At 54.0% G+C, this 15,815-nt stretch overlaps 1 protein-coding gene across 1 annotated transcript in view; it reads left to right on the top strand.

The window, feature by feature from the left end:
• Positions 1 to 7,533: 7,533 nt before the first annotated feature.
• The window catches only part of NR4A3 (nuclear receptor subfamily 4 group A member 3), a 29,165-nt gene continuing 20,883 nt past the window's right edge, over positions 7,534 to 15,815 (top strand). The window contains exons 1-3 of the mRNA XM_075494238.1: positions 7,534 to 7,963; positions 10,417 to 10,575; positions 13,209 to 14,095. Coding sequence (XP_075350353.1) covers positions 13,211 to 14,095 — 885 coding nt within the window. The 5' untranslated portion in view covers positions 7,534 to 7,963; positions 10,417 to 10,575; positions 13,209 to 13,210. The remainder of the gene's footprint in view (positions 7,964 to 10,416; positions 10,576 to 13,208; positions 14,096 to 15,815) is intronic.

Below are 15,815 nucleotides of genomic sequence, written 5' to 3'. Positions count from 1 at the left end.
GAACTGCTGCCCGATGGCTCTTGGAAATGGGTGGTTCAGATAGCACAGTAGCGAGAAGGGAGAGAAACGGAGAGGGAAACAGTAGGAAGGAAAGAAATTCCAGTCCAAGAAGAGGTGAGAGAGGCAGTGAAATGCAATGCTCAGTAACATAGGTAAATGGTTTAGGGATCAGTAGGAATAAAACAAACAGGGTAACCCAAAAGACAAGGTAATGAGAACAGATGGAATTTAAGAGGTTCTGCTCATAGAAAGATGTTAGGAAAAATAAATAAAAAGTTGATGCTTTTGGGGAGCCATCCTTTGTCAACACAAACAGAAAGTATTAGTCTGCCAGAACGGCAAAGCCTGCTGAACAAGCCTAAATGATTACCTGGTATAAATGATTATTTTCTTTACAATGATACAGTTGCATTTGTGTAGTACTCCATGTGGTAAGTAAAGAGATTCCTTCTTAGGAGTAAAGATTGACAATCCAGTCAAGAATTAAATTTAGAAATGAAGGGCTCAGAAGGAAGCCATGGGAAAAGAACTTAGAAAATAATAATGATAATTGCTATTACTTTATTAATTATAAGGTAGAGGGGGAAAATATATTAACTTTTGGGGTTTCTAAACCAGCCCCATGGCCTTGCTCCTTCATTAAAATCCATCCCTAATAAACATTACGCTCTTCAAGATCTTTGCCCAGAATAAGATGAGCTTGAGCCCCTCCCTCCCCATTTTCCTTTAAGTGAACACAATCAAATAAGATTGTCCTTCTGAAAGAATCAAGGCCAATGCGAAATGTAGTTCTTGTGTATCCATGATAAATCCAGTTTTAAGTTGCTTCATTATTACATAATTAATGTACTTAAATTAAGATCCCTCTGAATGCTTCTTCATCTCCTTATTTAATAATCTGCTATGCTTGCATGTCTGAACCTTGTCAGGTCTTGACTTCTCCCATTCCTAATCAGCTCTTACGTGGGCAGTAGGAATTATACTCTCAACAGCCCCTCTGCTTAATATGATCACAGTTCAGTCTGTGGGTTTGTCTGAAAGGCAGTCATTCCTTTCATTAATATGCGACCTCCTTTACTTTTAACTTTGGATCTCCACGAGCAAGAAAGAATCGCCTATTGTCTTACAAGCCAGGCAAAGTGAACAGGCTGAGTCAGTCCAGGAATATTCAAGCCTCCCCATCTGTGGTATTGCAGAATTCCAGGGCAATTCCACCAGTTGGTGGAGCTTCTGTCTGGGAAAACAGAGCTATTGTGAACAAAGCATACTGTGCATATTTCTAACATTCATAAAAGACTGGGTTTGAATCATTTGAATCTTTCTCAAAATTTCTTCCTTTGGGGCAAAAATTTCCAATGCATGGCCTCAATCCAATGATAGTCGTTTGGAAAATCTGAGCATAAACCACCCGACCATTTCTTTAACTAGTTGGGAAAATAAAATATAAACTTTTGACTGTAAAAGTATGATGGCAGACTGGGTTGGACTGGGACTTAATTTAGTCAAGACTAGGACTCAGTTTTGTCAGGGTCAACACACCTGCCAAACACACCACCAAAGGCTAGGCCAGGGCTTCCCCTCTTCCCCATCATAACCTCTGTATGAGAAGGGCACCTTTCTTTCCCACTGGGAGAAGCAAAGGAGGTGGGATGAGTTCCTCTTTCAGTTTGGAAACACAGCGGTGATAAATTGGGTGTCCTGAGCACCTATTGTAGCATGTTACCTCAGATCGAGAAACTTGCTGGCCTAACCATGTAAGGCAGCCAAGGCAGAGCTGCTGTTCCAGGCTATCCAGAGACAGCTAGGTGTCATTTTGACCAGGATCACAACCTGTTTTCAAGACTTTAGTCACCTTGACCAGCACCAGAACCTGTTACATCTATTTTCTGAACAGCAGGATACCTCTGAAGGGTAGGACTCTGACTGAAACCTAAATCCAACAAGGTTTTGGGTGACCAAATTAAAAACTGCAGTGTTTTCTTCAGTGCCCCATCCCCAGAAAGAAATCCAGAAATCCAAATTAACCAGCTAACTCTTTGCATGCTCACAGGGAGAGAAAAGGGTACAAATCAGACTACGTGCAACAAGACGATAGGGCCACACCACAAATCCCACCACTCTGGAGCAAGGATACGTAGCTTAGGACTGCAGGAAGTTTCAGGGTATCAGAACCCTATCTTGAAGATGCTCACCTATGAGATCTTTCAAAGACACAGCTGGAAGAAGATGGGTGCTACCTTCTGTTGACTCTGCAGCTTTGGCAATTACAGCACTCCCTAGAAGACAGAAGATCTGGGATTCAGCTCCTTTCTCTGCTTAAAAGGACTCAAATCCACAGCGACCATTACCTGAGAGAATGGCCTCATCACCAGGGTATTGACTATCTAGAAAGCTATGGAGGGGAAAGGGAGCTTTTACTATAGAAATCATGCTCGATAGGGATTAATCAGGCAAGAAAGAAAGTTCGCGTAAGGCCATGGCAGTATTTTTATACTATAGGTGTTTAACATAAAATACACAAGCCGTCCTTGGAGCAGGAATGGATAGGCAGATCTCCTCCATTCCAGCAGACAGCCTGAAGCACTAGACTACAGTGCCTGCACACAAGCCTGAAAGTGGTTTCACCACTTCAAACGGGTGGGTGAGATGCCACCCAGAATGATGCAGGGATTACAGCAATCTCCTGGGAGGTGGGGAATGCAGGTTGGTTCTCCCCATCCCCACCCTTGCCCCCCTGCCCCAGACAAACTATGTGAATCTGGATGTCCTATTTTCTGTGCAAGTGCTGAAACTACCGAGCTGTTGTGCAATTTAGGTGCACCAGCTGACTCCTCTTTTGGGGTTTTCCTAGAAGGCGGCATTTAAGCAGAGGAACAGTTGGTTTCTACATCCTAGAAGAAGACAGGGAAATCTGTAGGTAATACAGGGGGATACTCTTTGAGTAGGAGGTTGGACTAGGTGACCTTCCAAAGAGCACCTCTATAGCACTACTGAATTTAGGTGCCTCCAGATAGATGGCAGCTGGTCAGGATTTCTGGATCATGTTTTTTGACTTGGGGATTTCAATTCTGTGGTAAAAGCCTAAAAACAGTGGCATTTTCACTTCCTCAGTCCCAGAAATTTCCAGCCTAAAGACTGGCCTGGACTGCACAAGCTCTGGTCTTGGAGAAGTCAACTGCAAATGTTGACAAGGAGTTGTCACCAAGTTATTTGGCCATAAATGCAAATGCAAGGGTGAGCACTGGAGGTGAACCCCCCAGCCTCTCCACATTGTTTGCTCCCAGTGCCCCTATGTAACCTCAGTCTCTCCAACTCTGGCATCAACCGGCAAATTTCCCTCGACAACCTTCCCCACCTCCTGAAGCTTTATTTCTCCCAAGGCCTCCCTCACATTCCCACAGGCTTCCTCCCCCCATTGCACAGCCTCCAGTGCCTGGTTTGATTATCCTGATTTGATTATCCAGTGCTGGTTTTGCTGGGATAGAGTTAATTTTCTTCACAGTAGCTAGTATGGGGCTGTGTTTTGGATTTGTGCTGGGAACAGTGTTGATAACACAGGGATGTTTTTGTTACTGCTGAGCAGTGCTTACACCAAGTCAAGGCCTCTTCTGCTTCTCACCCCACCCCACCAGCGAGGAGGCTGGGGGTGCACAAGGAGCTGGGAGGGGACACAGCCGGGACAGCTGACCCCAAGTGACCAAAGGGCTATTCCACACTATATGATGTCATGCTCAGCATATACATCTGGGGGAAGGAGAAGGAAAGGGGGGACATTCGGAGTGATGGCGTTTGTCTTCCCAAGTAACCATTACGTGTGATGGAGCCCTGCTTGCCTGGAGATGGCTGAACACCTGCCTGCTCATGGGAAGCAGTGAATGAATTCCTTGCTTTGCTTTGCATGTGTGCGCGGCTTTTGCTTTCCCGATTAAACTGTCTTTATCTCAACCCACGAGTTTCCTCACTTTTACTCTTCCAATTCTCTCCCCATCCCACTGGAGGGGAGTGAGCAAGCGGCTGTGTGGGGCTTAGCTGCCTGCCGGCTTAAATCACAACACCCTCACTCCTGCACCGCTGCCTCCAGCGAATCAAGCCAACATGTACACACCAGTTAGACAATTTGCCGTGTGTTTTTCCTGTCCCCTTATCTCTCCCTCCGCCCCGGTGTTTATCCTTAGATTGGGAGCTCCTTGCACGAAGTATTTCCTTTTCGCCGCTTGGGAAGCACGCATCATATAGCGAGTGACCTCTCATTTCATAAGTAACTGCAAAATAGCAGGCCGTGCTCTCCCTGGAGAAAACTGCTGCCTTCGTTCGGGCAGTGAGCAAGCGCCTGGCTCCCTGTGCAGTACTCGCATCTCCCCAAAGCACGTAGCACTCTCGACGCCACTTTCTAACCGTTTTCTCCAAATATCCCATTTCCTGTGTAGCAGTTCCTTAAATAGCACCTCGAAGATATTTTAAAGACTTTTAAAACACTCTTGCCGACGGTTTTGGGTTTGGGGTGGATATTTTTTTTTAATCCTTCTAGCATGACGATATTTTCACGTCGTGGGAGACAGGAACAGCTCGAGGAAGCTGCGAAGTTGCACGGAGCACACGGAGGGGGAAGGGGGGGGGGGAAATAGGGTTTCTAGGAGCGTCCACCTGGTACCGACATTTTCTGCTTGCACACACTCTCCGTGCGGAGCTGCGAGTTTCGGGATGACGGTGGGACTTGCTATCCAGGGGGTTAGCCCGCCGGAGGGGGCGAGGGGGCCAGCCCCGGGCGGCGGCCGCGCTCCGCGGAGTCCCTTTCCCAGCAGAGAGGCCGAGATGCAAAGGAGAAATGACAGCATGGAAAGCGGAGTATTTTTATCAGGGCCTGTGCCCGGGGCGAGCGGCGGGCGGAAAGTGCCACCCTCTCTCCTCCCCTGCCCTCAGCCGCCCACGCCGGCAGCGGCATCAAAGGGAATCTCCCTTCTCGCGGCGTGTCAGCACCGGGGATGAGCGCACCGGCCCGTCATGGCATTTTCACTTCTCCCGGCGCTTACTCAACAGGCGGGGGGGGGGGGGTGGCGGTGGTGGTTTGGAGGGGGGGCGGGGGGAGGACTCCCAACCAGCCGCCGCTTCTGCCATGAGGTCACCGCCGCGCTATGCGCGCCCGCCGCCGCCCCTGCTCCGCTCCGTTGCGTCAGGCAGGGGGTATCCCCGCCGCGGCCGAGCGGGGCATCCCCGCCGCGGAAACACCCCGCGCTTCCACGCGTGTCCCTCACTATAGCGGGGCGGGGGGATCCTAGGCCCCAGCCCCTCCGCCGACCCCCGTTTGGCCGCCGCTCGGGAATGTCAAGGGGTTCCCCGGGGGAGGGCAGGGATGGGATAGGATGGGATGGGATGGGGAGGGAAAGCAGCGCACGCTGCAGCGAGGGAAGCGCCCCGAGCCGGCGGCCCGGACACGCGGGACACGCAGACGGGGTGCCCGGCCACCGAGCGCAGCCAAGCGCAGCTTTTTTGGGGGGGAGGAGAGCTGGGGCCGGCGCCCCCCGCCAGCGGCTTTCCCCCTCCGGAGAGTCGCGGGGGGGCGAGGGGGGTGCACGGGGTGTGGGGGCTGCGTGGGCGCGTCGGGGTCCCCGCGGGCAGGCGGTCCCCGCGGTCCCGCACTCCACCCCCTGCGCAGAGGAAGCCGGGCGCGGGCGGGGGCGCGGCCCCACGACAATGGGACTCGCCGGCGCTATAAATACCCGCCCGCGTCTATATTTGGTTTGGCCGGATCACAACCGGGGGGCCCAAAAATAGCCCAGCGCGCGCGCGCGCGCGCCCGCCCTGCCGCCGCCGCCGCCGCTGCTACTGCTGCCGCCGCCGCCGCTCAATGGGCTCCGGCTCCGCCCCCTCCCCCGCGCGATCCCGATCGCCCTGCACGGGGCCCGGCGGCTAAATTTAGCAACGCCGCTTGCGTCAATGACGCGGCTGCCGTGCGTCAGCCCGCTACGCCCCGCCCCTCGGAACGGGGCCCGCCGCGTCCTGTGCGTGGATTGGCCGCGGCGGCACGAGCACGGCGTTCCGCGGTGACGTGGAGGCGCTGATTGGCCCCGCCGGGGGCTGGCTGCGTCCGGAGGGGAAGTGTCGCCGCGCGGGGAGCCCGGCGGCCGGCGGGTTCCCCCGCGGGGGGAGCGGGGGCCTGGCAGCCGCGCCGGCCCGGGAGGGAGGCCCCGGCGCCCGCAGGGGGACGGCGCGCACCGCCGGCCCCGCCGCCTCGGGAAGGGGATCCCGGGCCCGTACGTGGCCTCCGCGCCGCGCCGCACCGCCGGTCCGCGGCGTCCGCCGAGGCCCGCGCCGGCCGCGGCCTCCCCTCCCCGCCGCCCGGGGCGGGAGCGCGCTCCGCGGCGGTGCCGGCGCCAGGCTGGTGGAGCGAGAGGCGGCGGGCCCCGAGCGGACGAAGCGAAAGTGCCGCCGCCGCCTCTGCCGGTCCCTCCGCCTCGGGGCGGCGGGCGTGCGCGAAGCGGGGCGCCTCGCTCGCCCCCGGCCCCGCAGCGTCCCGGCCCCGTCGGCTGAACTCGCGTCGCAGAGTCCCTCCGTAGGAAGCACAAGCACAGCAACAGCCATAACGGCCGCAGTGACAATAGCAAACGGGCCGGCCGCCGGCAGCGGAAGTAAACACGGCACCGGGCACGGCGGCGGCCGGCTGCTGCCAGCGGAGGCGGCGGCGGCCGCGGCCGCCGCAGGCTCGGTGCCCCAGGCAGACACACAGAGGCAGACAGACAGACAGGCAGGCACACGCAGACAGGCGGGAGCCCGCGCTTTCTCGGGGCCGCGAGCGCCCGCTCAGAGCGGCGCCTTCCACAACCTGCTCTTCGCTCCTGCGCACGGGAAAGTTTCAAAAGAAAAGGGGGGGGGGGGGGGGAGGAAAAAGAAAAAAGAAAAAGGAAAAAAGGAGACCAGAAAAAATAAGAAAGAGAAAAGGAGAAAAAGAAAAAAGGGAAAAAGAGAAAAAAGTGAAAGAAAAAAGATACTTTTAATAATTCCTCCTGAAAGTGCCACTAATTAACCAAGCAAAGCTCTTTTTCCCTTGAACCACTCCGGCAGAGTTGCTGCGTTTGCAAAACAGCACAACACGATCGCTGTTGTTGTTGTTAATAATAATAATAAATAATAATAATAAATAATAATAAATAATAATAAATAATAATAAATAATAATAAATAATAGTAATAATAATGATGATAATAGATTTTAATCTGTCTTGGGAGCGCCTCGCCAGGCTGTCGCGGGCAGCCAGCCCCGAGACGGCCGGCCGGCCACCCTGTCCCGCTGCCGGCGGTGCACGGCCCGGCCCGGCTCGGCGCGGCTCGGCGCGGCTCGGCACGTCTCGGCTCGGCGGCGCACGGCGCGGCTCTGCACGGCTCGGCTCTGCACGGCGCGGCGCGGCGCGGTGCGGCGGGAGCGCGGCGCACACACTGGGGCGGGGGGGGGGGGTCAGTAGCGTCAGGCTCCCATGGCGTCACTATTGACGTTTCGCATTCCAGCCGCTCTATGGAGAGGCCGCTAGGGCTCCTCTCACATAAATGACGTTCAGAGAGAGGGAGCGGGAGAGCAGCGCAGAGAGGCGCCTCCGTCCCCTCTCTCCGCGCAGGCACACGCGCACCCCGGGGCACTCGCACTCGCATCGGGGACGCGGGCGCAGGTCCCGGCCCGGCTCCCGCCGCACACACACAAAGGCACACCGCGGCGGCGGCGGCGGCGGCAGCGGCTCGGCATCCCTCGCCCGCCCGGCCGCTCCCTCCCTCCGCCCGGGGACGGGCTCCTGGCTCCTCGGGCTTTTGCAATCCTTTTCCATGCCTCGGGATAACGCACCCTCCGGACCTGCAGCCGCCGGGAGTCTCCGGGGTTTTGTGTCTCGGGTCTTGCCGCTGGACAGCGCCTACATGCGCCTTTAAGGAAGCGGGCACCTACAAACTAGATGTAAAGACGGAACCTCCACAGCAACCGAGTACGTATACGAACGAGCGGGAGCGGCCGAGGGAGAGGGACAAGGCGACGCGTCCCCGCTCCGTGAAAGTTGGGCCGCCGGGGTAGATGCTCGGGAGATGCCGGCGGCGGGCGGTGCGGCTCAGCCGACGCGCTGCCGTGCCGGGCTCTCGCTGAAACTTTTCCCTCTCCTTTCCCCCCCCCCCCGTGGATGCTCCTTTGCCGCTCGGCTTCCGAGCCTCCCTGCCGGCTCAGCAACCCCCGCCGTGCCCGGGGCACCGCCGCCCCTCGCAAACGGGAGGGCTGTGGCGGAGAGGAGCGGGAGCCGGAGCCGGTGGTACTAAGGTATTTCTGCTAGTTGTTGTCATGGAAATGATGCTGCCGGCGGCGGCGGCGGCGGCGGCGGCGGGGAGTTTGCAGCGCCCTGTGATGAATGGCAGCAATTTGTCTCCTTCCTTTAACTGCGCTTGGGAAATAGGTGGTTTTGTTTGCACAAGTTCGAGCTAATAGGGACGGCGGGGCAGGTTGGTCGGCTCTCACTTTGGGAGAGAGCAGCCCCCTCGGCAGCCCGAAAGAGCCGGCCCCAAGAGGTAATTGCCGGAATGTGACATATTGTATTGAAATGAGACGGGATCTTTGCTCGGCACGTCTGCCCGGCATCAGCTCCTCGGAAACGTGCACTTTTCCCTTCGGAGGTCGGAAGCGGTAATGAGGGGCTGCGGTGCCCGGGCACGGGCGGTGCGGCGCGGGGAGGCTGGGCTGCGCCGCCGCTGCCCCGCTCCTGCCCCCGCGGCGCCTCGCCTTTGCCGGCTTGCCCGAATAGCTGCGGAAGAAGTTTCAGTCTTGGAAAGAGGCGAGAAAGCGCGGGCGCAGGGCTGTGGTGTTATGTCGGGGGGCGGTCATGGGGACGGCATTATCGCGATACTCTTTCCCGGGAGGAGATGCGGCTCACCTTCGCGCGGCTGGTTAATAACGCTGTTATTTAACTTGCAATTTTTGGAGGCGATGGATTCCGTGCGAGGACATTTCCCAGGGAGAGGGCGGAAAGCGCTGTTTTCTATAGGGGGGTTGGCGTGTTGGGATCGGATTTTTTTCTCCAGGGGGAAAAAAAAAAAAAAGTTTGGGAATGAATCGCTAACTTTTATCCAAGCCGCTTCACTCGATTACATTCTTCGCCCTATTTTTCTCTCCTCCGTGGAGACCGTTGTATGCTGGAGTCAAGCCCCGGTAAAAAACAATGGACTAAACCAGACCAGACGGTTTCTTCGGAGGTGAATCTCACGCGAGCTCGTGGATATTTGCTGGAGTGACCGTGCGGCTCGGGGCGATCCCTCCCCCCTCCCCCAAAAAAATCGCGAGCTAACCGGCGGTGGAAATCGAGCTCGAAACTTTTTAATTCAATGGAGCGTCCCCCTCCGCGGTCCCTCCCGGGTAAATGAAGGTTTCGAAACTCGCCTGAAGAAGTCACAATCACAATGGAGTATTTCACGGTTTCCTCCTCGTATTACAGGGTGGGGAGGGGTGTCACTCGGGGCTGAATGTAAAGTGCACGGAGGAAGAAAAGAGCTTTGACAAGGATAGTTATTTCCTCCTAATTTACGGCCCTTACGGCTCTGCGCTCCTGGCTGGGGCGGCTGCAGTCCGGAGGGGTGTTGCATGGTTAAAAGCGCAGCGAGTGTCTCTAGGTAACCGGCGGCCCGGGGGGGGAGAGGAGCCCCAGGGCGCTCCGCGCCGAGCGGCAGCTCGGGAGGGAACAAAACCCTCGGGAGAGGAAGGGATGAGCTGACAGTCACTTCACATCCCAGGAGCTGGGGGGGGGGGGGGGGGGGGGGGATGTCAAAGGCGAGGGGTGCGGGGAAGGCCAAAAAAAAAAACCCAAGGAGCGGGCGAAAGAGCCGCCGGGCGGCGGCTCCCGTGGGCGGTGGTAGCCGCGGGGCGTCCCGTGGGGCAGAGTCGCGCAGGGAGCGGGGCCCGGAGACGCCGCAGGCTAGGCGGGCTGGTGGGATACCCCACAAGTCCGGCCGGCACCTTGCATAGAAACTTCCAGCCTGCTGCTGGCCGCCTCCCCCCCCCCCCCCAAAAAAAAAAAAGAAAGTTCCCGCGGGGAAGTGGACGCACGGGGATGCTGCCCCGCCTGTTGTAGTCACCCCGCCCGGGGCTCTCCTCTCGCCTTCCCCAGGCTCCTCTCTCGGAGAACAAACCGGGGCTCCGTTGTCCCAGCCCGGTGCTTTCTGCCTTTTGTGCGGTGAGGGAGCGGGAGCTGGCAGAGACGCGCTCCCCGTCCGGCTCCCCCTTCCCACCCGTGGGGCGCGGCGGGGGCTTGCCGTGCGAGCCGGGGGGAAGGTGTCCCTCCCCCACGTCCCCCCCCGCCCCCCGAGGCGCTCCGCCGGGGGGGAGGCGTGGGGGGCTCCCCAATGCCCCGCCGGGCACCGCCGCCCCCTGACTCTGCCTTCTCCTCCCGCCGCCGGCGGACAGAGCCCGGGTCGGAAGAGCGCCCCCCGCCGAGGCCAGGCCCCAGACCCGCCTCCGCCGAGAGGTCCCAGCCGGCACCCACCCCGCCGCCGCCGCCGCCCGCCGCCGCCGCCTCCGTCCGCACCTCCAGCCCCACCATTCAGCGCGCAAGATACCCGCCAGGTAAGCTGCCGCTCCCCGGGGCCCGGCTGCTCCCGGGAGAGGAGGAGGAGGGGTGGGGCGAGAGCTCCTGCCGCGGCCCCTACCCTTCCCAAATCCCTCTGGCATCATCGGCCCCCGACGTCCCGTACCGGGGCCGCGGGGTGTTTAAATCCCGACAGGATCTGGGCGGCGCCCGCGTTTCACAGGGCTTTTAGCGATGCCCTGCCAGGGCACATGGGGCTTGCGAGCCCCCAGCCAAAGACGTGCCAGATTTAAGGGGAATATGGGGGGGATGTTAGCGTCCCTGTGAGGAGCACAGCTTGCTTGGCGTTAAACCGGGCATCCCTTATGTCAAGCTCTCGCAAAGAGAGCAGAAGAGTAAGGTAATAGCTCCGAATGTCCCTACCTTGATTTTTTTCCCCATTCATTTGGGCTTTGATGACAGGTTGCTCTTCAATGCGCCTCCTGTGGGGCTTTTTTTAAATATTGTTGGGTAAAGAAGAGAAAAATCCCAGGGTATTTACTTTGCAGGGTAATTAATATCGGCGCCCTAAGTGGAAAAGTAGGGGTTAGAATTAGTCAGTCAAGTGCGCTGGCAAAGGGCGAGGTAGGAGGAGTCCCGCAGAGCCAGGAGAGACTAGACCTTTAGGTGAGGGATATTTTTTCTGTCCTCAGGTCAGCCTTATTTTAGACTTCTGTTTTCTTGCCCCACTTTGCACAGAATTCAGTGACATAACCCTGTTACGCTCAGAAAAAAGCAGGAAAAAAAAAACCGTAATGATCTGTTTCCCTGAACTCCTGCTCATTTTCTGAGCTAGCATAAAAAGCCTTTATCCTTCATAGGGTTGCATATCAACACATCCACTCGTGACATTATCTGTCCGCTCACGCAGTTGTGGTCCTCAGTCAGTTCTCAGTGGAGGTACATGGAAGGAATTTCTTTCCCTTTTTATTTGATTAAGCACTGATCACTACGTTTTAACAGATGGTCCTTAAACTAACAAACGATAGTAATAGGACTTGCCATGAAATGTGCGTGCGTGGAGCGGTGTGGACAGAAATTGATAGGAAAAAAGAGAATGGTAGAAAAATACATAAATAACATTGGGAGGCGAGGCGAGGCTTGTGAAAGGGTTGTCCTGCTTTTGTCTTTAAGGATTTGGATTTACAGGCAGGAAGGTCTTAATTTCAGAAAACAGCACCATTTTTTTTCTTAGTTTTTAATGTTTTCTCGAGAAAAAGAAAGATGTGAATGGTTTGTGACAGTACGATAATTGAAATCTGGTGCTTAGTTTAAATATGTTTATCTGCAAAGCGGGCAGGAAAGAATTAAAAGTTGATTTAACACAAATTATTTGGATTCCTGCATGCCAGGCTCAGGTGAATATTTTAAAATTATAGGTGAAGGCAGTTCTTAAAATACGGAGGAAAACCCCATTATTTTCAAGGCAGCTTTTTTTTTAGTATGAATTGTTTCTCAAGTGCTTTTGCAATATAAATTACCACGATTAAGAAGAGATGAACTGCACTTCATTTTGTTGTACATTTTCTTCATATTTACTCTTCTTTTCTCTTTACAAGAGAATATATACTAACTGATGCATTTTATTCCTCTGCTGCAGAACCAAAATACACCACACACTTTTAGTTTGGGTTGCAAGTATTGGGCTAGAATCTCACAGTGTTTAGTCAGGCAAACCTTAAATGGGTTGCAGAATTGGGTCCATTATTTCCTGAGAGCAACAAAGGAAACAGCAGACTAGTAGGAAATGTAAAAGAAAAAAAAAAATCAAATCTTTATAGCCAGGCACTGTGTTGCTTCAACCATCCCAACTACCGGTGAACCACATTAACTTTTATGACTAATGGATTAAAAACAATTACATTAGCAGCCTCAGCCTTGCTTTCCTATAAAAACAGAAACAGAATCACCACGTACTTTTTCTCTTACATGTTCGCAAATTTAGGGATATGTTGTACCACTCACTTTTTTTAGGAGAATGTTCTACCACAGATAAGCCTTAAAACTACTAGTTAGACAGCAACCTTAAATTATTAGCTGACCAGAAATATGCTTCAAAGGCCCAGAGTTGAGTAAGCAAAATTGATGTTTGCAAGTCCTAAGTAGCAAACACTGTGATTTGAGTTGTTCCTCTGACATGCACTGCAGATGCTGTTTCTTTTAAAATAAATACCATTTTTAATATTATGCATTTGATAATCTTGTTTACCCTTCATGAAAATTTTATGGCACGGTTGCACGCATACAGAGATAGATTTAGAGCCATAAACTGTTTTCATTCTGCTTATCTAATTCTCATTGACACCTATGTATATTAAGCAGCAGATGTAGGGCAGCTTGAGATGGCTTCTTCTCTCACTGACACTCGTATAAATTTTAGCTGCTCCCGCGACTAGATGAGAGCAGGCTCCCTAATACCTAATGCTTAGTCGATCCCCGATGCATATATCTTGTCGAAAGGCGAAGACTCGAGGCTAATTTATATGTCCCCTGTCCAGGCGAGAGGGGGAGTCGGGTGCCGAACTGAGCTCCGTGAAATGTGGGAAAGCTTTTAGGAAAGAAGTTCGTGAGGGCCTGGGCCGCGGCCTCGGCGCGCTGGGCTTGTTGTTAACGTTCCCCTTTGCCCTTGCAGATATGCCCTGTGTGCAAGCGCAGTATAGTCCTTCACCGCCCGGTTCAAATTATGCAGCTCAGACCTACGCGTATGGCTCGGAGTACAGCTCAGAGATCATGAACCCTGACTATGCCAAGCTGACCATGGACCTGAGCAGTACCGAAATCACTGCCACTGCCACCACCTCCCTTCCCAGCTTCAGCACCTTTATGGAGGGTTACTCTGGCAGCTACGAGCTCAAGCCTTCCTGCCTCTACCAAATGCAATCTGCCTCCTCCAGCCAGAGGCCCCTCATAAAGATGGAAGACACCCGGCTCTCCCCGTACCAGCCCTCACTGCCACCCTCCACGGACGAGGGGATGCCCAGCACTTCCATGTACTTCAAGCAATCTCCGCCCTCCACGCCCACCACACCCGGCTTCCCCTCTCACCAGAGCCTGTGGGACGAGCCCCCGCTGCAGCCCACGCAGACCTGCCTGCCGCCCGGCCACCTGATGGACGCTGCCCCCATGAAGACTGTGCCTCCGCGCTTCCCCCTCTTCCACTTCAAGCACTCGCCCCCCCACACGCCGGCCGCGGCCACCCACATGTGCTACGACCCTGCTTCCCTGAGCCTGCCCCTGGGCTCCGACAGACCCGCCGCCAGCCAGACACCCATGGAGAGCCATTCCTACGGGCTTCATCTGGCCAAAAGACCAGCCACCTTAGCCTTCTCACCGCTCGGCCTCAACGCAGCCACCTCCAGCCTGATGGGTGAGAGCAGCGGTGGCGGCAGCAGCGGCCTCCCATCTCCGCCCAGCAGGAGCTCCTCGTCCGGGGAAGGCACCTGCGCGGTCTGTGGGGATAACGCTGCCTGCCAGCACTACGGGGTACGGACGTGCGAGGGCTGCAAGGGCTTTTTCAAGGTGAGAGCTCTGTGGTTCGCTCCCCTCCCTGCTTCCCCCAGCCTCCCCTCCCTCCCTACCTGCCCCAGTGTGCTCCTCCTGGTCCTCGCCGGGGGGCTCGGGGGTGTTGTGTTAGAGCTCAGAGCCCCCCAGCAGGGCATGATGGACACCCACCCAAAGTTTCTGAAGAAGGGCAAAGCAAGCCCTCCATAGGATAAAAGGATCGGCCAGTCTCAGCTGAGAAAGGGCTGTGGCAGTGAGCTGGGCAAACCACGTCCCCGGTTTGCCAGCGTCCCTCAACGGAGCATGGGTCACCCCTCTCTGAGCTATAAACCACATTTTTTCCATAGCAAAACTCACCTGGAATACATCCAGCCTGGGTTTTGCTCAGTCACTCGTTCCAGTTAAACCTCATTTTGAAGTGAGGAAAGAAATCCAGAAATCCTCAAGTCCACTTGGCGTGTTAGTTGGTCGCAGCGGTGCCGTTTGTTGTCCTGGGGCTGTTGGGGTGAGGGGGGCTGCAGGGTCGGCGCCAGGAGGAAACTGGTTTCATGCATGGGGCAAACCCAAGCCCTTCTAGTTGTATTTGGTTGCTGCCTCGTCGTCACTCTTCAGTTCAGGAGCCCAGTGAGTCCTCACCAGTGGAAAGCTGCTTGCAGAGCAGTGAATAAGCACTGCACAGGGTCCCGATGCCCGTTCTGTAACAGAGAAGGCTTCGCAGCTGAATAGCAACACGAATAACTTACACACGGCAGTTTCTCAGTGGAACTTTCGTGCTTATGTTTTTAAGATTTGAATACCCTCGTTTTGCTCTTAGATTTGGGGGCTTCGTAATTTCCTTTCAACAGACCAAGTTCAGATTCCAGTTCAGAAAACCTATTATTTTCAGAATTAGGTTGTTTGAGTGAAGAACTTGGGACAGACTTTTAGGGGGATGGTTCTGGGCAGCAGGTTTAAGACTTGATACATTTGGGGTTGATTTGGTATATTCCTTCCTGCAAAGATAGCAGTCATGCCCCTGTTCTGGTAAAAGATACGATGGGAACAAAAATAGTCCAAAAATAGTTGGGGGGGAGGGCTTACAGCATTTTTTTATTGTACACAGAGCTGCTAATGTTACTTAATAATAATCCTTTGACAACGTGGTAAAACGCACATCTCCTGTAAAACTCATTTGTTATTTAAATATAATTAGAAAAGGAAACACAAATAACCTGGAAATAGCAGCTCTTACGGGCCCAATCCTGCCCCTGTGGAAATCAATAGCATATCCTTGACTGGGAGCAGTATCTAGAGCTTATTCTGCAAAATTAAAGTTTTCAGCTCTAAAGCACAATGAACAACATTTGCTTTCTCTCTTATATTTAGTACATTGAGGCTGTTATTTGAAAAGGAACACAAATTATGAAATAACATTTTTCCATTAATTTAATTGCAGGGAAAGATTTAATATTGAATGTTGAGCTGATAAATTTGTTCCTGTTCTGATGTCTTTCCTATTAATGTCTTTTTTTTTGTGCTGTGTTATTTATTGATGTATCTTTGATTTTAAGTATGGAAACACGTAATACATTTTTGCATCAATATTTGTTACATTCTGCCAAGGCTTACCAGGTTTTTACAGATTTTAAATTTATTGTGTAGTTTTAAGATTATTTTAGAGTTAATTAAATTTATATAACTACAGTATAATTCTGTCTATTTTTTTCCCAGGTCAGTTTAGCTTTCCTAGAATATTTAA

This window comes from Mycteria americana, chromosome 2 (assembly GCF_035582795.1).
Source record: "Mycteria americana isolate JAX WOST 10 ecotype Jacksonville Zoo and Gardens chromosome 2, USCA_MyAme_1.0, whole genome shotgun sequence".
Lineage (NCBI taxonomy): Eukaryota > Metazoa > Chordata > Aves > Ciconiiformes > Ciconiidae > Mycteria > Mycteria americana.
The sequence above is the reverse complement of the archived record's forward strand: the minus strand, read 5'-3'. Positions and strand labels throughout refer to the sequence as shown.